Source organism: Gymnoscopelus microlampas, assembly GCF_963454915.1.
Source record: "Gymnoscopelus microlampas genome assembly, chromosome: 8".
Classification (NCBI taxonomy): Eukaryota; Metazoa; Chordata; class Actinopteri; order Myctophiformes; family Myctophidae; genus Gymnoscopelus; species Gymnoscopelus microlampas.
The window spans coordinates 11,078,983-11,106,681 of NC_139945.1; the positions used below are offsets into that span (position 1 = coordinate 11,078,983).

The 27,699-nt window shown below is 40.8% G+C and overlaps 3 protein-coding genes across 3 annotated transcripts; all 3 read left to right on the plus strand.

Annotated features, from left to right (window-relative positions):
- The first annotated feature begins 5,144 nt into the window (after positions 1-5,144).
- On the plus strand, positions 5,145-8,095 carry LOC311050300 (histone H3.3A). The gene is made up of 4 exons (XM_084064311.1): positions 5,145-5,283; positions 6,219-6,362; positions 6,892-7,045; positions 7,206-8,095. The coding sequence occupies exons 2-4, from the start codon at positions 6,235-6,237 to the stop codon at positions 7,332-7,334; spliced, it is 411 nt and encodes a 136-aa protein (XP_083920437.1). The 5' UTR covers positions 5,145-5,283; positions 6,219-6,234; the 3' UTR covers positions 7,335-8,095.
- A 1,211-nt stretch (positions 8,096-9,306) lies between these two features.
- LOC311050838 (histone H3.3A) lies at positions 9,307-12,510 on the plus strand. The gene is made up of 4 exons (XM_084065006.1): positions 9,307-9,442; positions 10,278-10,421; positions 10,623-10,776; positions 10,960-12,510. The coding sequence occupies exons 2-4, from the start codon at positions 10,294-10,296 to the stop codon at positions 11,086-11,088; spliced, it is 411 nt and encodes a 136-aa protein (XP_083921132.1). The 5' UTR covers positions 9,307-9,442; positions 10,278-10,293; the 3' UTR covers positions 11,089-12,510.
- A 2,157-nt stretch (positions 12,511-14,667) lies between these two features.
- nop53 (NOP53 ribosome biogenesis factor) lies at positions 14,668-24,972 on the plus strand. The gene is made up of 12 exons (XM_084065269.1): positions 14,668-14,883; positions 15,688-15,764; positions 16,236-16,344; positions 17,688-17,890; positions 18,741-18,808; positions 18,896-18,991; positions 20,077-20,178; positions 20,330-20,485; positions 20,962-21,137; positions 21,552-21,618; positions 24,204-24,280; positions 24,467-24,972. The coding sequence occupies exons 1-12, from the start codon at positions 14,678-14,680 to the stop codon at positions 24,525-24,527; spliced, it is 1,398 nt and encodes a 465-aa protein (XP_083921395.1). The 5' UTR covers positions 14,668-14,677; the 3' UTR covers positions 24,528-24,972.
- The last annotated feature ends 2,727 nt before the right edge of the window (positions 24,973-27,699 follow it).

The window sequence follows — 27,699 nt, forward strand, 5'->3', positions numbered from 1 at the left end:
CTATGGCGAGATTTGTGGGCCAGCTTTGTGACCCTCTTGGCACGTACTATTCTATATAACAGGAAACAGGCCCAACCTTGAGACATTATTTAAAACTCGGCAGCCCTTCATTGACTACAGTATGTAGAGTGTACTAGAGTCCAGGCGATGAATGTCCTCTGGTTTATTGTGGTTTAATATGAGATGTCATAATTATTTCAGGTTTTGTTCATCATTGATAAGAACAACTGAATGGACCTCCAAGTTCACAATGCGGTTGGAGGCCAAAAGAGGGTGGAGCCTGGAGTCAGCAAAACCAGCTAACTCCACCCCCCTTTGGTAGAGTTTAGCTGGTTTAGCAGAAAGTTTGAGGATCCAATGTGAAGTTAGCTGGTTTTGTCAGAAGCGCTTTTTAATACTTTTCTTTGGTTTAATTTATTTTTTACCAACACACAGACGTAAAGGGTGTTCAATAGCACTGATTTATGGAAAGAAATGCATAGGTGTCAAAATGGAGAACTGGTTTCTGCCCGACAGCAACGAATATATATATATATATATATATATATATATATATATATATATATATATATATATATATATATATATATATATATATATATATATATATATATGTGTGTGTGTGTGTGTGTGTGTGTGTGTGTGCGTGCGTGCGTGCGTGCGTGCGTGCGTGCGTGCGTGCGTGCGTGCGTGCGTGCGTGCGTGCGTGTGTGTGTGTGTATGTACAGCTGCCCTACAATAAAGCAAAATGAACACAATTAATGCACAAACAAGTCAAATATATTGTAAGGCAAGAGGAAATAATTTAAAAATACTGATCTGGAAATGACACAGTATCAGTCACCTCCGTATATGCACACAAAGCACTTCCCTTTCACCACACAGGTTAGAGAGAGACCAATCTGGGAACCCATTCTTTAAAAAAAGGAAAAGAGAGAGAGACCTCTAGAAAGAGACATAATTACATATAGATGTATGATGAGATATCTTTACAGCAAGGAGTAGTCATTTAATACAAATGTTTGTGAAATAAAAGAATGATCAATTATTCCTCCAGATGTGTAAGAAAGGTTGAGTCTTTCTTATGCCTTTTACCCTCAATTTCTATTCTTATACGGGTAAAGAGCTCTAGAAATGTATTGCCCTCTCCATCACTTTATTCCTCATTGCATTTTGATCTAAGCTTGAGCATTGTGAATGGACCCATCATTACCAACGGATGGCATGCAGAGCCACCCTCCATGGCACCACAGTGTTTCAAATTGCTGCGGATCAACCAAGGAAATTAACAGGGTCTTTTAACCCATTAAGACCGGGAAAGTGTCATTTTTAGATTTATTTGGGTAATTAAAAAAATAGCAGATCTACAAGCTCATAGCGCGGCACAGAGTGCAGTGCATACTCTGAGACAATTTGTCGGTTCTCCCTTGTGGGACTACATTCTGTGATCTTTTCTATTTTACTTCAGAATCAAACTGCCTGCTGTCTACACCAGAATGTAGAAAAGCAACACAACTCAGGCATGTGAAATCCTACTCTGTCCATGTCGTGTGCCACAGCCACAGCGAAGGCACTTTCACTGGAATTTTGTGACTGTGTAATCTATGGTCTTCTTCCCATCTCTAACTTGGTCAGATCTGTTCTCTTAAAGTGCTTCTCAAATGCACCTGAGACCAGTTGCTGAGGTGGCTGGATGGGTAGATGGCAGGCATGGTTCTGAATGAGACAACTACAATCCGGTACATCTAGTCCGGTGGTCATAAACTCTCTCCTCTCTCCACCAGGGTGTTTGGGTTTGGAAGGCTATATTTTAGTTTACTCATTACAAAATGCACCCTGCACAGACCTGTGCACTGCCTACACACAGCTTCTCATTAATATTGACTGATAATGTTAAAGGTATATTGATTTGTGCTAGTATTCCTTCAACCGTGCCTATAACCTGAGCCAGTTTGTAACACAGCCTATGGTCATTCTCTACATTACAGTGGTTCTCAACATTTTAAGGCCGCCACCCCCCAAAACAATCATATTTGAACTGGGGACCACCACCCTGATAAGCACTTGGAATGTAGGAGTTGAGGCATTACATTTAGTTTGACTCGGTTCCACAGATAAATATTGTGAAAATCGCAGATCTACAAGCTCACAACAATATCAACACCAATGGCTGCATGTTTATATGGTTTCTTTGCACACCTATCAGGTCATTTACATTTTGTACACATTACACACTTTGTATGAAAGACAAACCTCCTCTTCAATTTCAATTGACTTTATTGTCCTTATTAATTTGTGCAGTGGACAACAACAGCCACCACAGACAAATACGATACACAGATACCCTCACCTGGAGATTAAAATACATAACAGATAAACACAGCAACAGAAGCATCTCTTCCAGAGATGTGAAGGTTTCTCACGGTGGCCTATAATCCTGCTGTTCGATTAGTGAGAGTTAGCATGGCTATGAGGTTTTTGTTAATTGTTCATGTAAAGAATTAAATCACTTCACACAGCTAATCTCATTCATAATGCTGCTGTAATCGGAAGCATGCATTTCATTCTAGGTTTTATATGTGGCTTAGACTTTAGAATAGAGTAGAGATTGCACTTGCAAAATGAATAGAAATTGTATTTAGTAGAACAGTAATTTGGGATATAGCATTAGTTTATTGTAATGGCAGCCATGATTTGTCTATTTATAAACCTGTGCCGATAATGAAGGCCTTAAACAACAATATAGAACCTGTATTGCATTTGCATTTGTGCTGTATAAATCAGTCTAATGTTTATTGGATTGGTAGGTGACTGTTGGTGTCTCTGCCAGGCTTTCATTGGCTGGATGGTTAGGCTTGATCGAATTTGGAGATCTTTCATTCCAGTTTGTGAAGAGTAGACATGGTCACAACTGGGATAGAGTGGAATTAAAGCAATCATATTCTATTTTAGAAAATACATTCTGTAGCTAAAAAGGAAATGTCCCTCCTGGGAGGGCTAGACAGGCCTACTTCCCAACCCACTTCCTGGTTTCTAAATTGTTTGGTTCACTATATAATCCTTTGATTGATTTCAGGTTGTTTTTGTATACATAAAGATGGCGGATTTGAAATCGTTGAAAAATAGGCATCAGTCTGTAGAGTCTCTGGGTGTGACTTTGTCCATCTCTTTTATACAGTCTATGGTTCCAACCCATAGCGACCCCTGCTTGCACGTGTTGAGCCTTCCTTATGGGTAGTAGTGTGCAATAATCAGACTGGGGTCAATCCTAACTTCATGTAGGTTGTAGTAGTTTTTTGCCAAATCCCATGCCATCTGCCATGATGCTGCCGTTACGCTCATCTTGGTATACAGACCGTAGAGAAAAGAAAAGACATCTATGACAAAGGGCCATACAAATATGACTTCTCAAAACAAAAACAAAAAGGTTTGAACTTGTACTAATTTATCAAACAGAATAATTTCCCTTTTCCAAATAGTCTAAATTTAGTTTAAATGATTTAAAACCAACCAAATGAGGTTTAATATTCAGAACGTTTTAATATTTGCAAATGGTAAAACAATATTGAAAACTTCTTTGAAATGATGGTATTTATCCAAATTAATGGTCAGTCAGCATAATTTGAGAAAAAATATAAAACAAAAATTAAATATATGAATAGTGATTAATATTATTGGTAAGTTCAGTGTAACCTGTATTTTAAAATGAAACCCAGGCCTTGCCACGGCCCAGGCACAGCCTACAGCTTTTGTTTCAAACCATTACATAGATTAACACCACCCCTAAATTGGATGGGGTGTACTGTGTCTGTCCTTGTGTATCCGTGTGTGTTTGTGATGGCCATTCAAACGACTGGATTAAAGCTTGGTCTTTGATTAGATGTTTGTCTGTGTGTTTCATTGTAATGAACAGCCTCTAACTGAGGTCAAATGGTTGTTTGTTTCACTTTAATGAATATAGGCAGCGTGGCTTTATCCCTAACTACTTAAATCCTATATATTTAGTTACTAGGCCCCCTCCTGCTTTCACTCTATACTAAATATCTTTGCCAAACATAGTCCATTGCCTATTTTTTCTGAATGTTGGCCCCCAGAATAGGGGCGCTATAGGGCTCATGTGGTTAATCAATGAACCAATAAGGAGAAATTGAGTGTGATGCTTGGATATGTTCGTTTACCGACTTTTAAACAAGCTATGCTTCATTACTTCTTTAATTTATAAGTAATGAATCATACCACACCTCATGCACAGTGCTTTGGCTCTCTGGCTGACATAATGTGTATAATGTGTCAGCCAGAGAGGGTCAAAGCACTGTGCTTGAGGATGACATGATTGACACAAACATGGAACTGTATTGCCCCCTAGTGGTCAATTTGTCAATAGGCGAGAGACATGTTTATATAGGCCTACTCTATCTATCTATATCAATTATAATAAAATACCTCAAACAAAATAAATAAATAAATATATATTTGTATAATTCTGTATATTATTAGTTAGGGCTCTCAACAGATCTGCTATTTTCGAGAGCATAGATTTGCTTCCAGTCTTTCTTCTCCAATAAAGGAGTCACCTCGCTGTCGCCATCTACAGGATGGTTGGTGTAAGGGCCAATTAAATGACAGGCAGCTTATGAGCAAAACTCTGTTTATGTTTTTCTTGGTGACACTTTTTTCTTCTTTCAAGGCAACAGAAAATAAACCTAATTTAAAAACGTAAAGAACCCGGAATGATAGTTACATAGCTTTAAGGTTACCTGACACTCAGAAATTGTAAATCATAAGTTACTTTAATTACCCCAAAAAATATTTATTTACCCTTTATTTGTCAGCAATTTAAACAGAAGTATAATGATGTAAATAAATGCAATTGAGCAGTCTGGTGCCATGACCATGATGTTATTATTTTTTAATATTTTTTTTATTTTTTACTGTTCTTGAATATTGTCACTGATGGATAGCCTAACCCTAACCCTTTTTTTAATTTTTCAACTGCATAATCAATTCATACTTAAGTGTTTATAAACCCGCATATAACTTGTTGCATGAGATTGAGTGTAGCTGAGGTCATGCATGTTGTTGTTTATTATCGTGTTGATTCATGTCATGTAAAAAAATGTTTGTCCCAAATGCATTGTGGGAAACGTGTGTCCTATCTTCCTATGTTCTTTTTCCTTTTTTTTTTACTCCCTTCATTTTATAGAGAGAGAACAACGCTTTGTGGAGACTCCCAGAACAATTTCACCAAATTTCACCGGCAAATCTTTCGCCAAGTTTCCAAAGGTGAGTATCCCCGGTTCAATAAAACACTTATCCGTCTTTTTGTGATTTTTTTAAAGTTTTGGGATCGACACGTTTTGTGTTTATTTTTATAAGAGAAAACGCAGAGCTATTCTCTGCTTTGCTCGGGGAGTCGGGGACCTCAGAAGCACTTGGCGATCTAGTCAAATTTGGCTCGGAAATGCGCCTAAAGTGAGGGGTCATCTGACAAAATCTTGTTCGTCAAGAGTTCCCTTAAGATGTCTACTGTCGTTTCCTAAAAGCATATTCCAGTTATATTCCGCAGTTTTATCGTTCTTTGGTCGTTTTTATCATCAACCTCTCTCTTTGCAACAACGAATTTTCCTTCCCGTTTACATTCTTGTTGCAAGCAGCCAGCCATCGTCCGTGGGTGCGTTGGTTTGGCGAAATCGGACAGCCCGCGTGGGCGGCAGCCCTTGGTTTTCGCGCAGAATAGCTTATTTGGAATAAAAAAACAAGGCTCGCGCGCGCCCGGTTAGCTCTGCGTCATGAACCGAGCGCCCCCAGTTCAGTGCGCAAGGGGCGGGTTTAGCGAGCCGATCACCTCGATGTTATTGGTAGTTGGGTCAGGAAAACCCCTCCCCCTGAGCTCCTACACAGACTGTCTTTGGTCTGTCGGATAAAGATCTAAGATATGATTGGTTATCATATATGTCCTTTTTATTGCTATGATTGCATAAGCTACCCTGGATACAGTTTGATATCATTTCAGGGTACAAGTACAAATGTTGATTTCACCCCATGCTTAGTAAAAAAAAAAAAAAAAATGTTTAGAAATTATTTTGATGTTAAATGTGATGTGAGGTTTTAGCCTCGACTCCCTGCACATGATATTTTGTTTGTTTGTTTGTTTATTATCTAAATTTGAGCAATGCACAAAAATAAACTGATTTAAAGCGAACAACTTTTTTCTTTAGGTGACCTGTAGTAACCATGGCCCGTACAAAGCAGACCGCTCGTAAGTCAACTGGAGGCAAAGCCCCACGTAAGCAGCTGGCCACCAAGGCTGCCCGCAAGAGTGCCCCTTCCACTGGTGGGGTCAAGAAGCCCCATCGTTACAGGTGAAAATATGTAGGGATTCAAGATGTGGTGGTAGCAACGCTGCATAAAATGCCTAGGCTTCAGCTGATGTCCCTCAGCTTACTTGACAATACAAATACACCTGGTCATATAAATGGAAAATCAGTGACCACACAAAATTCTCCATCCCAGCAAAAATGACAGGTGCACCATTTTCTGAGCAGTGAAGTTGTTAGGAAACATTGATTGAAAGTAAAATGTTGTCACAATCACAAACATTGTGCACACATTTGTGATACTCTTTGTGGTAGTTAAGAACTCCTTACAGTAACTGACGCAGAACTTAAGATGAACTCACACGTTTTCTACCTCTTTGGAAAACACTCAGACTAGACTAATTTACAGGGCAGATCACCCTGTATCTGTGGTACCAACAATATGCAATAGAGGGTGCCAGGACAGGCAAACAATACATGTGCAGAAGAAACTCAATACTGAAAGTTTAGATATTTTCATTTCTGCTGCAGATCTGAGGGTTGTCCGTCTAATCCTGTGCTTTCTGTTCTCTAGGCCTGGTACTGTGGCTCTGCGTGAGATCCGTCGTTACCAGAAGTCCACTGAGTTGCTGATCCGCAAGCTGCCCTTCCAGCGCCTGGTGAGAGAAATTGCCCAGGACTTCAAAACTGATCTGCGTTTCCAGAGTGCAGCCATTGGAGCTCTGCAGGTCAGTGAGACAATCTTTTTCATACGATAGTAACACAATTCTTTAACTTTTTTTTTAACAAGCACAAATATTTGAGTTACACAGGATAGCAGTTTTAAGCCTCTCCGACCCACTACTACTTACTACCATAGTTTAAATTGTTTCTCTTTTTTGTCTGCAGGAAGCCAGTGAGGCCTATCTGGTCGGCCTGTTTGAGGACACCAATCTGTGTGCCATCCATGCCAAGCGTGTCACCATCATGCCCAAAGACATCCAGCTGGCACGCCGTATCCGTGGGGAACGAGCTTAGAATGCTTATTTGTCATTTATTATAACATGTACTGTCTTTCCTTCCCTTCCGCTATCCTTGGTTAGTAGTTTGGTTTGCGGTTCTATTCTATAATGATTGTGACAAGTGTAAAATGTGTAGTCATGTCTCTTTTGGTGCTATTAGTAGCAGAGTTTGCTTAGAGAATCTTTGTTTGACACTTTGAATCACATGCACAAATACACTCCTGTTGTAATTTGCTAGCTCATAGAGATACCAACTTCAAGAAGGATAGGGCGTTTTGTGTTTTTGTGAAACTAAGAATCGTGTGTTCTCAAAACAGCATAGGAAATAGCATTTAGACAGACATTTTCATCTTCAAATGGACACAAGCATCGACATAGAGGGTATTTTCTTTTTTATATACAAGAATTTGATGTAGTAGTGTTTCTTTTCTTTTTTACAATAATTGCGTATTTCTACTGTTAATGTTAAATGTGTCAAAATTACAAAGGTTTGATTCTGGTTGTCAATTGGGAATACCATTGTGCTAAAACAATGCATGGTAGGGCAGACTACAAGCGGCGTATATGTAGCAGAACTATGTTTATCACGTTTAAAGTTTTTGTCACATTATATCCAGGTAATGTTGTGACTTTTTGTTTTTCTCTCAGGTTGATGTGATAACCTATGATTTCTTTTCTACTGTGTTTGGATTTTTGTTTTCTGCCATTTTTAAAAGCAAATATTTGTACTCTGGAATTCACATGCAAACATGGTAATAAACAGTTTCTTGTGATTTACTCATTGGTAGAATGGGAAACACTTGACTAAGTGTCTGAATTGATAATATCTCATGTCCATTTCATTTTCTCTGCTTATATTTAGTTGTCTTCATAATGTCCATCTGGAACTCACTAACATTTACAAACTAGTTTCTGTCAACACGAACTTGATGACAGTGGTTTTGAAGCAGTCGAATTTTCAATGACACAGTTATCAAAGAACAGCATAGGCCTACCATATAAGCAAATGCTATAAGGCAATGTAACCTAAATTAAGGATATTTGCACCATTCCAATATTTATCTGTTGGGTTGTGGATACATATAAGAGAGAGATATTTATATGTATAAAACAAAATTGTGCAAACTTGTCAAATGATAGAACCAGCTGAATTGTTTTTCTCAAAGATTCGTTTTGTTTTTGTTGCTACATCTCATACAAAAATAACATGCAGATTTAAAGCTCAAGGACATTCAATCATACACTAAGATCAGTTCAGTGCAGAGCAGTGATAGGCTATCTGAATGTCATTCATAAAGCCTGTATCTGCCCAAGCAGGCAAGCACAATAAAACAAAAGACATGAGCATTTACAGAGAAACCTTGAAACACTGGAGAATATCTCAAACAGTTTAGCACATAAAAGACCACATGGTTTGTATATAATGGTATACTGTAGCCTAGGACTAAGTCATTGCTAGTAATGTCTCCTTAGTGTGTTCAGTCCTCAAGTAAACACACTAACACAGGCAGTGAGGTGCTTGAAAGTGCCGTGTGCACAGGTCCTACTTCTCTAAATGCAGTCACAAATAAGAAATTATTCAGTACTCAACTTGTACAAGTTTTATTTTTGTAACACTTATGCACATGAAGTAAACACAATTAAAACTCATAATGAAGTGAAGATGAACATATTAAAACTCATAATGATACAAGTCCCCAATCCCAACCTTCCTTTTTATTTTAATGTATGTTTAACTACACAGTTATTTAATTCTCTAATGTTTAACTTGTACTATTATTTTTTATTTGTGTGAACATTTGGTTGACTATTTTGAGTTCTTTCTATTTTGTCTATGTGTTGCTGTTATATGTTACAATTGTTATAACTAATACAATGTCACTATTGTTCATGTATGCGATGCGATGCTATATATAATATTGCAACACAACTGACAATGAAAAAAAAATAGTTAAAAAAAATAATGATACAAGTGAGCTTTTTTTTTTTTTGTAAACACTGTTGCATTGTGGGGCACGGCGGCCATTTCCCCGCTGGCCGCTGGTTCCATTGTGGATACGAAGAGAAAATAACACACAAGCCAAACATTTCCTCACGTCGTCTTACCGAGACTTTTTACCGCAGGTAAGTCACTCCAAATAGCCATTTCTGCATTCGAGTAAACTTCAGATTTTTACTTCAGAAGTTACAAATGTGCCGTTTTCTAGCGTTATTGGCGGAGAAAAGGCTTTTAATTCCACCGTGTGCTAGAAGAATAACAAACGCGACTGTCGTCGAAACGACGGAGAAAATGCAGTCTTTTCTATATCCGATCAGGGGGGGGGGCGGAATTCTGGTTCAAATAATAGCGCCGGTTCAGTTCGGTCGTACGCGGCCGTTAGGGGCCGTTCGGCTCCCCAACGCCTATATATGAGTTCCTTGGGATGTTTTCTTTGTTATTCGGTCGCTGTTTGATCCGCGGGCGGGGGTATTATTAATTAAATCGGTAGAGTTTGTGCGCTGCTCCTTTGCTCTTCTGCCCTGGGTCTTTATCCCGTTTGCGCATCAAACCGCCGCCATCATCATCAGAGCGGGGTGGGCGGGGCTTAGTAGTAGTGTTAGGGAACTGTAGTAGAGCCCGCCCCCGGCTACATGCTGATTGGCCTAAACCATGGATTTATGCAAATGTTTGCCAAATACAGCCAATAACATGCTTGTATATTTGCGATTGACGTCAGAGATTGAGGGAATGTCTTGTATGCATTATTTAACAAAAGTTTACTCATCTAAAGTTGTGGTGGCTGAATTTAACTTATTTTTTTCTCTCAGTTGCATTGGGTGTGTGAAAGAGAAGATGATGTCGATTATTAAGAATTGAGGAGGGAGGGACTTTTATGGATGTGTGATATGACATAAATGAGCAGGTCTGACTGTAGTTATGGTTCAATCGAATGCCTCTTGTGTTTTCCCCCTCTTTCAGGTGATCTGTAGAAGCCATGGCCCGTACAAAGCAAACTGCCCGTAAATCAACTGGAGGCAAAGCCCCACGTAAGCAGCTGGCGACGAAAGCTGCCCGCAAGAGTGCCCCTTCCACTGGTGGGGTCAAGAAGCCCCATCGATACAGGTGAGCGACATGTATAAGGAGATTGAAATACACAATGTTCCAAACTATGTAAACATGTTTGTGAAAAGAATATACTGGCTAATGTAATCATCTCCATACTATATGTTCCCGACCCATTCCCTCAATAAAAAACGGAAGGTTCCCCTTTTAAACATTTAGTTAATTCATGCATCTTAATTCGATGCATTTTCTGTTCTCTAGGCCTGGTACTGTGGCTCTGCGTGAGATCCGTCGTTACCAGAAGTCCACCGAGTTGCTGATCCGCAAGCTGCCCTTCCAGCGCCTGGTGAGAGAAATCGCCCAGGACTTCAAGACTGATCTGCGTTTCCAGAGTGCAGCCATTGGAGCTCTGCAGGTGCAGTGAGACAAAATCTGCATATGGTGCCTATACAGTACATTATGTGCCATAAAAGGATTTACCATACCTCCATCAAGTACAAAGATATATTGTATATTTACATATGCAACCAGGCACTATAGAATAAACAGGCTTGTAGGTATAGGAACTTTTTACTAATATTATATCTCCATTTTGCAGGAGGCCAGCGAGGCCTATCTGGTTGGCTTGTTTGAGGACACCAATCTGTGTGCCATTCACGCCAAGCGTGTCACCATCATGCCCAAAGACATCCAGCTGGCGCGCCGCATTCGTGGGGAGCGTGCTTAGATGCCCTCTCCTTCTCCTACACTCCTTCCATCCTTGCTCCCCTAGTCTGTCTTTCCATTCCTCACCTGTTACCCCCCCTCTCTCCTATTTCCTCATGTTGGTAGTGTGTAGAGAAAAACTGATTATATTATGCATAAAGTGTATAGTCGTGTTTTTTCTTAGTGCTCTCGGCAGCAGACTTCTAGGGTACTCTCTTTTTGTGCATGTACCTGCGTGATGGTGATCAGACCTACACAAGCACACGTACGTGTCTCGTAGTTTGCATTGTTTTCACTCCTGCCTCAAGAAAACCCACAGATATAATGGAGAGTGTCTAAAAAGATAGTTTTGGGGTTAAAAGAAAAAGGTGTGATAAAACATTGCAAATTTGGGTGTGACAGACAGGGAAGGGGGCAGCAGTCTGTCTGCTGGGAGATTGTCTTTCTTCCAGCAGGGTGCTTGAACCTGACTTGTCTCCTCCTGCATGCTATTAGTCACCACCAACTGGTGTCCACAAACTACTCTGGTATTTTGTGGACCCTGTCCTTCTAATAGCGAAGCTTGAATGTCTGTCCCTATGTGTATGTGTGACTGCTGAGTCTGATCAGCACGGCAAATTGTATACAGTTCAAAAGCATCTTTTGAAGCAGTTGATTTATTATTACCATATTGATCGTTGGTGTTAAGATCCTTTATTTTGTTTTCTTTTTCCTTAAAGAAATCCTCAAACATGGTATTTTAACCACAGCAGAAAACTTTGTTAATAACATGAAGATGGAGGTGGGATTCAGACAAAAAAAACTTAAAAAAGAAAAAAAAAAAACATTTTACAGAGAACAAAAGTAAAAAGAAAAAAACTAATTGTGTTTCTACTGTGTATCAAAGCTACTGACTTGTTTTGGCAACCAAAGTATGATCCTCTTGTTGATTCTATTCCTATTTGACATTCAATGTAACATTCAGGCCCATGTGTGTCCTTTGTTCAGATTGGCTTCATGTTGTATTGAAACAAGCTCAAGTGTGAGATTTTTTTCTCCCCCCAACAGGCTAGTTTTAAAAAATGGATCTTTTATTACACAGGTTTGTGGAGACCTACGGTGCTCTCCAAAACCAAAAGTTGAAGTCTACCAACTGATATATTTTTGGACAAATGAGGTGATTAAAAAAAAAATGTGAAGATTGTATTGTAAATCCACGTTGAATGATCAGTAACTCTGGTCAGGTTTTATGTAGATGTCCCCTCCTTTGCCTCCTACTTTTCTCCAAGTCACTTCATCCATGTACCGTTTCTCAGGTTGACTCATCAATCGTTTAACTTAAAACGTTTTTTTTTCTTAATTTTATTTTTTCTGTTTTTGAAATGTTTAAGATGTTTCAATAAAACAATGTTTGTAATTTCCAGATTTGTCATATAAGGTGGTAATAAATGGATGTTACACACTCCCACTGCTCATTATTTAACCACATGATACCTAGCGTCCCTATTCTGTGCATGTAATAATGGGTGTTTGGGAGAACATTCTGAGAAAATGGCAGATGTACAAGTTTTGAATGCGATGTGAGTTTGTAGATGGCTATTTTGCTATTTTACACACAAAGTATATAGGGTTTAAGTGGTTAACCTCAAGTTACTTAGAATTACTGAGCTAGGCCTACACTGATGGTGCAACCAGTATAGACTGACTGCATAACTGCAAGGTCCTATCATTCATGACCTGTACCTGTACCACTTTCCTGTCAATATAAAATAGAGGACAAATGCCTTCTTGTTGCTTGGAAAATACATTTACTAAATGGCATTATCAAATCCATAAATGGTTTATTATTAAATAAATATATAGATAGATAACATACGTATATATATATACAGAATTATATAAATATGTTTGTTTTATTTTTTATTTTTTATAATTTAGATATTAGGCCTATATAAACATGTCTCTGGCCTTTTGACAAGTTGACCACTAGGGGGCAATACAGTTCCATGTTTGTGTCAATTATGTCATCCTCAAGCACAGTGCTTTGGCCCTCTGGCCAGAGAGCCAAAGCACTGTGAATGAGGTTAGGTATGATTCATTACTTCTAAATTAAAGAAGCTATGAAGCATAGCTGGAGATTTTACAAAGGCTAGTTTGTTTAGAAGTCGGTAAACAAACATATCCAAGCATCACACTCTCCTTATTGGTTCCTTGATTAACCATATGAACCCTAGCGCCCTTATTCTGGGGGCCAACATTCAGATAAAATAGGCAATGGACTATGTTTGCCGAAGATGTTTAGTGAAAAGCAGGAGGGGGCCTAAATATGTGGGTTTAGTGGTAAGAGATAAAGCCACGCTGCCTATATTCAATACAGTGAAACAAACAACCATTTGGCCTCAGTTAGAGGCTGTTCATTGCAATGAAACACACAGACACACATCTAATCAAAGACCAAGCTTTAATCCAGTCGTTTGAATGGCCATCATCACAAACAAACACACACACACACACACACACACACACACACACACACACACACACACACACACACACACACACACACACACACACACACACACACACACACACACACACACACACACACACACACACACACACACACACACACACACGGATACAGAAGGACACACATACACCCCATCCAATTTAGGGGTGGTGTTGTCTCAATCCAGAAAATGCTTTGAAACAAAAGCTGTAGGCTGTGCCTGGGCCATGGCAAGGCCTGGGTTTTATTTTAAAATACAGGTTACACTGACCCTTATATGAACAGGCAACTAAACCCAGATAAAATCTCACAGATATTTTAGAATGATACATAACATGAAACAGTCGGCCCTCTTGGGATTGAAAGGTTCTCTCTGTTCGAATCCTGCCTCCTCCTGGCTGCGTGTCCTTGAGCAAGACACTGAACCTAACTATGAGGCTTGCTTGCATGGTTTCCTCTGCCTTTAAAAAAAATGTTTTACTCAAAACGTGTTTTCCTCTGTCAAAGTAAATCTTCTACATGTCAGTCAGGAATAATGACTGACTGTTATGTCAAAGCAAATTTATCCAGCTAAAATTAAAAAAATCATACAGGTGATTTGCCAATGTATAAAATCATTTTGCCTGAAGTATCATACTAGCCAGTTCTGTCTAAAATTGTGGCTGTGGGGCAAAATGAACCAAATGAGGTGGGTTAAATTACCAAACTTACCAATAATATTAATCACTATTCATTTGTTTAATGTTGTATACGTTTTTCTACTCAAATTATGCTGACTGACCTTTAGTTTTGATAAATACCATCATTTCAAATACGTTTTCATATACAGTATTAGTATATAGGTTTAAAGTGCTCATAAATGGCCTAGTGCCCTAGTTTCTTCTTTTGGGCTTGTTTTCCTATACCTGGTTGCTTATTTCACTCACAAAACCTGGCAACGCTGAGGCAAATCTATGCTCTCGAAAATAGCAGATCTACAAGCTCACAACGCGTAGCGTCCGCCACGCGTTGTGAGCTTGTAGATCTATTATTTCCGACGCAGTCCTGTAGATGGCGATAGTGAGGCAACTCCTTTATATCAGACGAGGAAGACCCATGCGTGTTGACTTCTTCTCAATCCAACATGGCGACGGCCAAGAAGTGGAAACGCGTGGCGGCCGCTCAGGACGGCTTTCTGACCGTAAACGCGGCCAAGAAAGCAACAGACCTGTACAGCACTCGAAAGAAACGTGTGAACAAGAACAAGAAGAAGAGCTGGAACAAACACAGCGACGTCCAGGATGTGGAGCAGTTTCTGGACGACTTCAGGCTCCAGGAGAGGGCCGTAGGGTGAGTGTGAGCATGGGGGGGCTCTGCCTTGGTCTGGCCTGGCCTGGTCTGGTCTGGTCTGGGGGAGATGGAGAAACTTTTCATGAAATAGAATGTTTGTTTGTTTTTTAAATGGAGAAAATAGCTGTTTATCCTGTATCTCTTCTGCTTGGATGAAATTGGTATCCCGAGTTCCCCACCTGAGCATGTTCTGTTTCTTTAAAGAGCTGGAGAGACGGGGAGACTCCTGTTACTGAACAAACTCTCTAAAGCTCATTACTATCAGAATATAGAGCTAAAGTTGATTACTATCAGAATAGAGCTAAAGTTGATTACTATCAGAATATAGCGCTAGAGCTCATTTGCTATCAGAATATAGAGCTAAAGCTCATTACTTTCAGAATATAGAGCCATTTAAAACGTATTTTAAAAAATGAAACCCCTTTACCCTACCTAAGTTTCAGCTACAGAGATAGTCTTTACATTTAGTACTTCCAAAAAAATCTACATAAAAATACTTATTTTTTTGCCCCATATGGGTTTGTTTTTGTTGTAAAACAGTTTCAGTTGTAAGCAAAGTTGCATTTTTCTTTTATTCTTTTGAATTGCAAATAAAAAATAACCCACACATCATACATAGTGGTTAAAAAAACATTAGAGTATAAAACACTAAGTCCAGGTCAGGACTTGTCTGACAAACAAAGGGGCTTCGCATTGGCCTGCCTTTAATATAACCTATGGTGAAATAATATGGAGGCAACCACAGAACAGTTTTCTCAGCAGATCGATCCTACCTGAGACATGATGATATTTTTCATTCAACAGGGGTCTTCTATCTGAGAAGACGGATGACAGCCTGTTCTTTGTGGATCTTGGTAACCAGGAGAAAACCCCACAGAAGGGTAAGCATTTTAAAATGTTCTGCCGCACCGCTTGTGCGTATTTTGATATAATGACTAGCCTAAACCCAGTCTTCCTTTTGACGGATTGTACTCTCACAAATAGCCTCTGTTGCTACTATGCTTTATTCATGCCCATTAGTTTCAACCTGCCGTCCCTGTTTTTGGCATGTCATAGGTGAAACATTTCAAAGGTATTCACCTGTTTCCTAGGCTGTGTTTTTTCCACTTCCTGTCGATTTCATTGGTCATCTGACCAGTTTCATTGGATCAAATCGTCAGGAAGTGAAAAACACACAGCCTAGGAAACAGGTGAATATAGAATAGCCAAACTACGCGTAATTTATAGGTCGGCTGTTTTCGCCATGTGACAGTGTTGTGCGATGAAGTATCAAACAGGGCTTAAGTGGTTAAGATGCCATGCTTGTCAGTATTTGTGCTGTGAAGATATTTTTTCTTTTCTTCTATCTGCAGAACGACAACCGCCTCCTGTTACAGGGAAGAGGAGGAAAGGGAAGGTGTCACGCCCTCTGAGGATCGATCTGATACTGAAGAATGACTCCCTGGTCCCACCATCCAAAGAGTAAGTTTAGTCTACACCACGCTTTCCCTTTTTAAACCCTGCAAGGTTAGACTGGTCTTTGCAGCAGTCATCATTCATCACAACAACAAAGTTTTTCTTGCAATGTTTCTTGATTGGATCCATTTACAACAGTCCCTTCCAGATCACCTGCATGGTACGGTACAGGACCGCATGGGACCCTTTTTTCGCCCTCTCCACTGCCAACTAACCCGCACCGGGGCACAGCACCCTGGCCGCTTTTTAGCTACCCCTTTGTTGTCTTTGCTTTTGGTACTAACCGTTCGGAATGGGTGGAGTTATTAGGTCTGTCAACTGCCCAAACGGGAGTGTTGCCATGGCTTAGCAAAAAGTTGAATATGCTATCGCTGAGAGGTAGATGCGTTTTGTGAATTCGGACTAAACCTTAAGGCAGTCCTAATCGTTACAAGATAATGCAACTGAAGGATAACAAAACACACGTTTTGTTAACGCCAACAAACAAAGCCAACATCGTCTCTCTTTAGCGTTGCCTACATACATTTATTTCTCTTTCAGCAATCCTCTTTTGAATCTCTCCCAGTGTTAAATAATTGATGATACATTTTTATATTCGGCACATTAACAGAACATGACTAGTTATAAGATCAGGCATGCAAATGAATATGCTGACTTTGTGAATAGGAAGGTGACTGGGTGCAAGTGCAAGTGCACAGCCCCCTGCAACCTACACTAAGCTTAGTTCTGGGAAATAAAGCAAGCATATCCTTCTATATTTCACAAGCTTGAGCTCTTTGGTTGTCGTATGGGTTGCTGTCATACAAGTCATTTCTAATACTTTGTGTGTCATTTACAACTAGCAAGCTCTGCATTGTGCAGAATATTTGAACAGAGGCAGGGAAACTTGAGCAGAAAAATTAATAATGCAGATCCAATGCAAGCAACAAACTACCGAATAGAAAGTGTTTGCTTGCATAGTCCTGTAGGAAGCAAACGCAGCAGTTTACTGCACCTCCTTATCCAGTCTTAACCACAGTGTCGTGCTGTCCCTATTTTGGGCACGTCAATATACTGTAGGTGAAAATTCATCAGATATGACAGATCTCATGCATCAGTTTCTTTCTAGCTGTTTCACAAATCACAGATTAGGACCTGGCCTAACAAAATGTTTCAGTCAAGAGATTTTGTTTTGCTTTATTCCATGAGATCTACAAGCTCACAATGAGATGCTGTGTGAGCTTGTAGATTTTAGATTGGCTATTTTTGCTGGGCAGCACCATTGTTCGACAAAGGATAGACAAAGTGGTTAACCTTCTGACCGTGCTCCATATATTCATAGCGGCTATTCTGCCTCTTTCCTCCTCCAGTGTGCTTTCCCACCAGCAACCCAACGCCAAGAAGCTCCGGCGCACGGCAGAGAGGATCGAGAACCAGGCTGCCAAAGGCAAGGTGTCACAGAGGCAGAAGCGGCTGTTGAACATTCGCCCGGTCAGTCTGACGACCAAGAAGGCAGTGACCGAAACCGGCAAAAACCCAGAGAGAGCCTTCTTTGACCTTTGGGGAGGTGAAAGTGAGTGGTGTAGTTAAACCCATTAAGAGATAGAACATTTGTGTTGAAAATGCAAAATTATTCAATTATTACAGGACTAACGCTTTCAAGATTTGTTTAAAAAATAGCAAATGTACAAGCTCGTGGCGAGCTGTAGATCTGCTATCTGGATTTCCCGGTTTTAATGTGTGTCCAGTGATGAACCCATCCTTGCGCTCCCAGTATTCCCTCTGGGAATGTGAAGATCACCCTGGAGCTCAGGGGGGATGTTTTGTGAACAGGCCCCTGGGATCTGAGGATGCCAACACACAAATGTAGAATAGTCCCATCACTGCCAGTAAGCCGTGGCACACAATGCAACCATTTCTTCAGCTCATCTGTGTATCAAAGTTGTCCTCCATCCAGTTATTGGAAATCAGTAAATTCCTAAAGACACAATCTGTCTTTTAATTAATGTAACAAATCACAACTTTGTTACACCCGAAGGCATGTTTTGGTCAAACGGTGATTATAAATGATGAATACAGATTGGTGGCTTTTCTCTCTGCCTCGTGCTGTATAGTATATTGTGATGGCCTTCTCCTGCACAAAGAAGTGGCAACCTGAAGTGTTCCGCGCCTCGAAAAAAACTGTGATACAGCATTTGTTGTGTTGAAAGTATGTGCTTCTGCCACTAACTGAAGAACTTGGTGGCAGGCTGGCAGTACCACCGGTGTAAAATGTTAGTCTGAAGCCTTGCCATAATGGATAAAGTAATTGTTTAGAACTCTAGCCAGCTTAATGGAACAACACATTGCTAATCTCCTGCGTGTACTACATTTATGTACTGTAGTTGTAATATTTTTCTTTTCTTTCAATTTCCTTCAAATAGTAGCTACAGAGACAGAGGACCAAGGGGACCAATGGTACCTTCAACAGACTTGCAAGAAGCGCATCTCGGTGAGCGTTTGAGTTTTATTGTTTATTATTAGGCTGGTGTGTGTGTTGCTGGAGGTTAACTAACACAGCTGTGTTTTGGGTTGTCAGCGTCCAGAGAGGATGAATGAGAAGCCCTCTATTCTCCCTGCAGTAGAAGTGATCGCTCCGGGTGGATCCTACAACCCAGACTTCTTTGACCATCAGGTAACCCTCTCTCTAGTGTAGTGATTAGTTTCACTTTTCCTCTAGCTAGCATTTTCTTAATATCTAATCTAGCTCTCTACTTGCACTCGACTTACTTACTGTTCTCGTTGACTGAAACCATCTGCCATTCTAGTAAGTATAAATGAGGAACAAATTTGAATTGATGACTGCAATTCCTCGTTGACAACCATCTGGCATTCTCGTATAAGTGAGGGGCAAATTTGAATTGACTATAATTAAAGGACATTCTCAATCTCACAAACTACTGGACCGATAAGTGCCAAATGTCTTGTCCACGCTGCCTGTAGGCCACAGACTGTTTGATTATGACATACTTTTTGAAATATTTAACTTTGAATCAAAGTCAGTGGGGCTGTAATTACACTGAAACCTTGCCCAAATTTGGAGTCCCCCATCATAGACCAGGGCAACTCGAGCTTTTTTGCAACAAGGACCTCTTCCATGTGGTCAATATTTTTGAATGTGGTGATGATGCTAAAATGTTAACTTGCCTCACCACCCAGGTTTGAACTGAACTAGAACGATTCCCTTACTGTAGGTTGTTGTAGCTATATTTGTTCTATTTCTGGCGTCTCAAAGTAACTTTTACATTCATCGAACTAGGCTTTGCAGAGCCAATATAGAGCAGGATTCAGCAAATTCATTGCCCATTTTTCGCCTCAAATGTTTGGAACAAACTAACATTAGATGACAGAACCGTGCATAGACTGTATGCGGAACCCAGTTGCGAGAAATGGTTAAGGGCAGAATGCCATTGTAAATGGGTTTTAATTAGAATGTGAACAATTCAGTTGCCTGAAAAGTAGATGCGTGTGTCCCGTGATGAACCCATCCTTGCGCTCCCAGTATTCCTTCTGTGGGAATGTGAAGATCACCCTGGAGCTCGGGGTGGATGTTACGTTAACAGACCCCTGGGATCTGAGGATACAAACACAGTTTATATGAACAGGCTTTTTAGGTTTTTAACCCCGTTCTAGGTACTATAGTTATGACTGATGCTGTTCCTCTTGAGTCAACTTGAGCACTAACTAAGTCCCATCCTCCCGTGTTTCCTATGGTAACAGGCCCTGCTAAAGGAGGCTCATGAAGTGGAGGTGAAAAAAGAAAAGGTGTTGACAAGACTAAAGAAACAGTTGGCTGTCGACAGGGCAAGCAAAGCCACAGAGGTACAGTACATGTTTGTCTCCTTTTATTTTGTTTATGATATTCCATCTCTCCTCAGCTGGGCTTGTGTGCAGCTTTCTTGTGTTAATATCCAGTTCTTGAGATGATTGAAACCTCAGTTTTGGTCCTGATGTGTGCGTGTTCTGTCTTTAGGAGGACAGGTTCCAGGAGCAGGTGGAAGGACTGGTAGTGGACGACGAGGAAGAGGAGGAGGCCGAGGATGAAGAGTCACCGCCCGTGGGAGCCGTCTCACAGGCGGAGAAGAAGACTGAGAAACAGAGGAAAAAAGAGAAGGCACTAAAGTTCAAGGTAAGGCCAGGCGATGAGCAGCTTCTACTGGTCTGTGCTTTTCAGTACTTGGGCTGTTAACCACTTTCAGCCTGGTGCCCCCATTTGGGCATGTCCTAGGTAAACTGTTATGCTATTTTAGCATATATACAACGGTGTATATAGGACTGAATTGGTTAAAATATAACGTCGGCTATTGCTATTTCTCAATCACACAATTGGATGGCTTTTGATTGAAAGAGCTTTCATAATGTACATAACATTTAGTAAGAGAAACGTCTGTTTTTTTGGGTAAAATATTGTCTAACTTGGCATGGTGCAAGATGGTATCATGTACTGACACTCTGATAAAGTGTGATACTTTTTCCTATCCTGTTTTCATAATGCGATTGGTGCCCTTGGTAATAACGAAGTGGTTCTGATGAACAACAACGGGAGTTCAGAATCTTGGCTCGGCCTCTCAATGTTTTCCTCGTCCTCTCTCCACACAACCACAGGCGCAGCGGCGGAAAATGGCCCAGCAGCTGGCAGGACGACGGCAGCAGCTGTTCCAGCTGCGTTCCCTCAAAGCCTCGGTCAAACAGCGGGAGCAGAGGACCAAGGAGAGGCGGGCACAGCGGAAGGCCAATGAGGAGGCGGCCTTGAGTCAGCCCAGACGCCTCGGCAGACAAAAGTATGTCTTAGAGCAGCAACTATCTTTTTTAGAAACATTTTAGGGGAAATTTCAAAAATATTCCTCCCGAATATGTTTTGATTTACTGTTGCACTGTTACCTTATGTCCAAACCACTCCCCAACAACCTTTCTCTGCCATTGAGTCTTAAATGTTATGCTATAAATGTTCATATTATTGTAAGAAATAAGTTGGAAGTGTGCAGATGTTCTCACTGCTTTCATCATGGCTGGACATTTGCACTTGCAGCATTGAACTTTGTAAAAGCCATCTAGCCTTTCTTTATGGTGAAATGGCTGAAATCTGAATGTCTAGATGCTATGTCCAGGACTTCACAGTATAAAGTGTGTGTGTGTAGCAGGGATGGAACTGCACTTGTTGTCTCTAATAGTTTCTGTTTGCTGCTCGTATTCAGGTTCCACCCACAGGACATGGAGGTACAGCTGAGTGATGAGTTGGCGGGCTCCCTGCGCAGACTCAAGGTACTGCATTAATACCGCCTTTACAACTTTATTTTTCTTTACCCATTTCTATCACTCTACCACTGTGTCGAGGAGGGCTTCTCTTTCATGTGTTAAAGGATTCTGTTTGTCTCTCTCCTGTGTGTTGAGAAGGGATTCATATCACAGTATGAACCACTTAAACCCTATATACTTTATTTTGACCCAGTCCCCCAGGGTTTTATACTTGGCGCACTGCTTTTCCCCTCTACACCAAATATCTTTCCAAAACTAGCCGCTTTTTTTTGGTAAATGTTTGCCCCCAGAATTGGGACACTGTTCAAGTGTTTAATCTCAGGGTTTGTCTGTGTACGTCCTCTCTAAAGTAGATCAATCACAGCTCATGCTGCTACATGCATGATGTCAAACGGTTCCCTCTCTGGCCATACACTAACAAAGCATGAATAGTTTCACATCGCTTTATCGACCATGCCAGTGATGGCCCATAGGTGCTCCCAGACATTTGGATGGGGGTATATTTACGTATTCATGATTGTCTGTCGGCAACAAACTAACGTTAGATAGGTGCTTCTTCGTGCTGAGACTGCTTGTGGGACCCAGTTGGGAGAAATGGAGAAGAGTGTGCTATTGTCAATGTTTTAAATTAGAACGTTCAGTTGCCAGAAAAGTAGACTTGTGTGTCCAGTGATGAACCCATCCTTGCGCTCCCAGTATTCCCTCTGCGGGAATGTGAAGATCACCCTGGAGCTCAGGGGGATGTTATGTTAACAAACCCCTGGGATCTGAGGATACCAACACACACAAATAGAAATGAAGATCAGAACTTGTTTGTGATGCCATCCAAGTAAATGATTGGCAATCACCAGATTCCCAAATATAAAATCCATGCAAGTGTCAAGCTTAATATAACAAATCATTTTAGAAAAATACATTTTTACATAGTGGCAGTGTTTGAAGCCATAATTAACACTGATTAACCAGCGCATGTGTGTAATCCAGTTGCCAGAGGGAGGAAGGAGCAGGATGCCGTTGTAAATGTTTTCATAACTTGCCCAATTTAGATGTTGTCTGTGCTCGTGACTCATGTGTCTAACTTTTATTTTTTCATATTCTGTAAAGGGAACAGTGTACAGTGAGGTCCTGGCGCAAGCTAAATTCAAAAAGATTTTTTTTTCCACATCACCACAGTACTTGCATGCCCACAACCATTTGGCAATGCCATCCCGATCTCTCATATAGAGTATCTTCACCACTAAACACTACATTTGTGGGGCTTCGTTAAAAGGATCCCTGGCCAATAAGCCTTATATGCATTATAATTGCCCTCTATAACTAAAAACCTTAATATTTTATTTTAGAAATGGTTCATATTTCACTCAGTAAGTTGATGTCATTTGACCATGTGTGGTCCAGCCCTATGGAATGCATGTGCTAATAAAAAGTATTTATAATATTTGATGCTCATATTAATCTTAGGAAGTATTAAGGTGTTTTTTTTTAGTTGGCACATGCATTCCATAGGGCTGGACCACACATGGGCATATGACATCATCATTTTGCGACGGGAGCGGTCCCTATTGAGTGAAAGTTAAAATATTTAAGTTGTTATAGAGGGCAATTATAATGTATTAAGGCTTAATTTATTACACCTAGTACCACGCTATTAATGGCTAAATATTGGACAGCGAAGAGATACTGATATTATCTCTTGACGTTTTCTTGGATGCATCGATAAACCGATATTAACAACATAAATATTAAGTGTGTTCATACTTTTGAACAGGGTTCCCCAGGGCTCTGTACTAGGTCTGTTCCTTTTTCTCCTCTACACCAAATATCTCGACCAAAATAGCTGATCAACAAGCTCGGTCCAAAGCTTCCAGAAAATGTAGATCTGCAAATGTTCGCCCAGAGTAGATACATGGGGCTTATGCAGTTAACACATCAGGTGCCGAACACTGTCTGGACCGTGTTTTCACATAGTAGCGCTCTGGTGCCGAACACGGTCCGAACCGTGTTTGGTGTTTTTTTCCATACGGGAGGGGCTGGAGCAGCTTTGGGATCACCCACGGTGAATCTGAGAAGGATGGGCCAGATGCATCATCGTGTCAAAAAACATGGCGCACATCCGCTTCCGCTCTATTTCCTTCTCTAAAACCCCTATAACTCCGAAACTTTTTACTCTGGGGAAAATTACTCATTTTTAGTGCACGATCGCTCCGCCATTGTTACTCGCGTGAGCGATGTTATCGTTCCAGGCGTTAGCCAGTACCATCGGGCAAAATGGAGGCATGCTTTTTTTTCTCATGGAATGCACGTCGTGGAGTCTACAGTTTAAACAACGCTGCGCAGCTCAACGGTGAGATTTCGGCACTGAACGTAATCTGTTATTATAAAATGCTGGCACCTGATGTGTTAACAGTCCCTCTGTCATTGCCACGTCAATCCCATTTTCCCTAGTTATTTTCACCCCCCCCCACCCCGATGCCCCCTCAAGTGCTATACTTGCTTTTACTTTGTGGGGGATATTGAAATAATGACTGTTTAATGTTTTACTGCTCAGTTTGAGTTTTTCTCCTTTGACATGTAATGTCTCTGTGTTGCAGCCAGAGGGCAGCGTCCTCAAAGACCGCTTCAAGAGCCTTCAGAAGAGGAATCTGATAGAACCCAGAGAGAGAGCCAAGTAAGGACCTTCTCTCCTCTTATTTAACATCTTATCACAAAGCCCCCCAGTATCTGATCATGGAAATGTTGATGTTAAACTAGAAGAATATATAGATTATGAATACGTTCTTGCTATAAATCTTTGTTCTAACTTATATATTTTTTGCCTCTGTCCTGCCTCCCCTTTCCTTTTTATTCATCTTAGGTTTGTGAGAAAGCACAAGGTGAAGTACCAGGAGAAGAGGGCTTTCAGAGAGATCACCTAAAGTCCATCTGACCACGGAAGATCTGGCTTTGTCTACAGCCACAGTAATTCAATAATAAACTGTATATTATATATACAAACGGGCACTCTGAAAGGTGCCTGCTGTTCACAGCTGGGTTATTTGAGCAAGACCATTTTGCAGGTCTTGTGTCTGTAATACCATGATTATTACAGTTGCTTACAAATGCATATGCCACCTACAAGACTGGCATTTCTGAAGTTTGAAATGCCCACTTGTATTAAACAAGACTCAAAGTGCTGGAGATCTGTTTTGTTTGACTTAATATATCATACTGTTGAGCTTTATAAAATTACAATGCCCTGTAATTTATGGACACTGTCGAATTGGAATGTGTTGCAGTTGATGATAACCTACTGCTACGGTATGGTTTGGTTTTTATTCAAATTGTGGGTGTTCTTCCTGCTAATAAATAAATATTCCACTAGAGGCTGTCGTATATCATGCATTCAACCATTGAACCCTTAAAGCTTTGATGACCGGAGTCCCCCAGGGCTCGATACTAGATCATCTAGTATTGTTTCCTTCCACACCAAATCTCTTTGCCGAAAATGTCCACTCTGCAAGCTCAACACGTTTGCTTGTAGATCTGCAATGTTCAAGTAAGGTACTCTGATTTGCATTGTGCGTGTACCTGTGACATGATCACAAAACCCCACAACACAAGTTGCTGCTTTTCTAACAAGGTGACTAGTGGTAAGCTTAATCCCCAATTTCCAACAAAACTCAACATATTTGCCGACTTGACTTAGGGGCGGCCATAGCTGAGTGGTTAGGGAGCCAGAGGCCCTGGTTGCCCCAGGTACGATTCCAGGCCAGAGCAGCAAATGTGTCGATGAGATGACATTTGTCCCTGAGCAAGACTCTTAACCCCTAATTGCTCACATGCCCTCATTGGAAACAAGACCGTAAGGACTTTCATGAACGGACCTGTTAAAGGAATTATCCTATCCTTGTCTTTCTACATGACATGCGTTTGTCTGGAGTGTTTTCACTAAGCCATGCCGCTTGAAACCATAATGTCATGACTTGTTCGGTACAAACTGACCAGATAAGGTCAATATACAATGTAGGCATTGAGCTGACACTCTTATCCAGAGCAACTTAAAGTGCAAATCCATAAGCATCAATAATGGGGTAGGCGGTCGAGGTATTGGAGTGCCATGAAAACAAGTAAGTATTTAAACGGCAGCTCAAGGGGGGGACGTGGTGCTTGAACCAAAAGTCTCGTTGAAAGGGTTTTGAATCAAGGCATGCGTACGTCAGTCTGCAGTTGTCTATCAGATAAAACCAGCTAAGAAAAACATAGATGAATGCAAAATGATATGAGCCTTCATGAGATTTCTATTTTTAAATACATCACGTTATGCAATCTCATTACTCTGAAACAAACTGTAAAGCTATATCATTTGGACTGGTTGTGTAATTTCTTGGTCAAAGCTGATGTGAATGAAGATGGAAAATATAAAAGAAAGACGGGCTGGGGGGCTGTGATAATTGATTCCAACTCACTGGCTTAAACCATAATTGCCTTCCATGTCCCTGCTGGTGTGGACAAGGACACATACACACACACCCCTGGGGGTGCCTGGAGCTCTTCCAAAGCCTCTTATCTGTTAATTAGTGTGAAAATAGTAATCTTTTTTACCTTGGGAGTGTGCATAGGCCCCGCACCCACCTAGCTGCCCAAAACACTTGGTCAACCTCCCCTACACACACACAGGTCGTTGGAACACTGCCCATGCTTGCTACCTAGCTACCACCTGGTGTGTCTGTCTGTGTCTGCCTGTGTCTGTGTAACTTTTTTGTCTCTTCAAGTCTGTGTGTGAAGGTCAGCTGTCTTCCCCTTCTGCCTGTCCCTGTCTGTCCATAAGTCTTTACATTGTGTGTGTGTGTGTGTACGTACGCCAGACAGCGACAATCTGAAGGCCAAGCTGTATGTTTTACTCTCGTCACGCGCGAGACGCTGATCTTGACAGATTAAGTTGGCGTGGACTAGACTATAGATTATGATTTATATCTTACTCGTCTCAAGGGTTGTTAGGAATATAGATGACTATACTCCTCCACTCTGTTCTGCTTCTGTTGGCTGGCAGACTTGGAGATAAAGGAGGAAGTGGTTTGAAAACACTCATTTCCATTGATGTCCTCTGCCTCACAGTTTGGTGTGCTCCAGCACAGTCAGCAGTTAAGCCCTATATACTTCATCATAGTTAAAATAGCTGATGTACAGGTGCAAGCTCACAATGCATAGCATCTCATGTGATTTTGTACTGTTGATCTGCTATTTTTGCTATATTGGCAAACCCCCCAAAAATCTACTTAACATGTTGAACCTATAATGACATAGTAAAAAAAATGGCAGGTTGAAAGTGGGCAAAGCATGCACATACACATTCGTATTGGCACGTTTGCGATGACTGATTTTCATTGACTATATGAATACCCTAACCCATAGATATTCAACTGGCGGCCCGCGGGCCACGTGCGGCCCGCGAGGAGCTTCCTTGTGGCCCCTGGCCATATTCCAAAAAAAAAAAAAAAAAAAAAAAAATTTTTTTTTTTTTTTTTTTTTTTAATTTTCATAATTATTATTTATTTTAACTTTGATTTATGTTATCAAAGTTAAAACAGTACAAATTATTTATCCTTCATTAGTTCTTGAAAGGCCATCTTTCATTGGAACTTAACTTAGAACCTTAAATAGAACGGAATTAGACCGAATTAGACCCGAAAAAAGGTTGATTTATATTGGTCAAATAGAACCGAATTAGACCCGAATTAGACCGAATTAGACCCGAAAAATTTCGCGCGCGTGCGCGAAGCGCACGCGCGCAAATTGTGTGCGCACATGCACGCGCGCTGCGCGCGCGTGCATTTGCGCTGTGTGGCCCCCGACTCCAAATTATTTTACAGTTGTGGCCCCCTGCCTAATCTAGTTGAATACCCCTGCCCTAACCGAAACCATAAACCACTACATATCCTTACCCTAATTTGAACCCTAACCCTAAACCTTAACCCTTAAATAGACCCTTTAAAAGTGAGGACTGGCTCTTCTCGCCTGGGTTAACTAAACAATAAAAGCCTGGAGATCGAGGTTAGGGTTATACACACATTTCTCTTTGTGTGTGTGTTTTGTATGTGTGTTTATTTT

Coding starts and splice junctions, on each gene's coding strand:
- LOC311050300 (XM_084064311.1), top strand. CDS start 6,235: ATGGCCCGTACAAAGCAGACCGCTCGTAAGTCAACTGGAGGCAAAGCC. Junction 6,363..6,891: donor AAGAAGCCCCATCGTTACAG/GTGAAAATATGT, acceptor TCTGTTCTCTAG/GCCTGGTACTGTGGCTCTGC. Junction 7,046..7,205: donor CAGCCATTGGAGCTCTGCAG/GTCAGTGAGACA, acceptor TTTTGTCTGCAG/GAAGCCAGTGAGGCCTATCT.
- nop53 (XM_084065269.1), top strand. CDS start 14,678: ATGGCGACGGCCAAGAAGTGGAAACGCGTGGCGGCCGCTCAGGACGGC. Junction 20,179..20,329: donor GGGCAAGCAAAGCCACAGAG/GTACAGTACATG, acceptor TTCTGTCTTTAG/GAGGACAGGTTCCAGGAGCA. Junction 20,486..20,961: donor AGAAGGCACTAAAGTTCAAG/GTAAGGCCAGGC, acceptor ACACAACCACAG/GCGCAGCGGCGGAAAATGGC.
- LOC311050838 (XM_084065006.1), top strand. CDS start 10,294: ATGGCCCGTACAAAGCAAACTGCCCGTAAATCAACTGGAGGCAAAGCC. Junction 10,422..10,622: donor AAGAAGCCCCATCGATACAG/GTGAGCGACATG, acceptor TCTGTTCTCTAG/GCCTGGTACTGTGGCTCTGC. Junction 10,777..10,959: donor CAGCCATTGGAGCTCTGCAG/GTGCAGTGAGAC, acceptor TCCATTTTGCAG/GAGGCCAGCGAGGCCTATCT.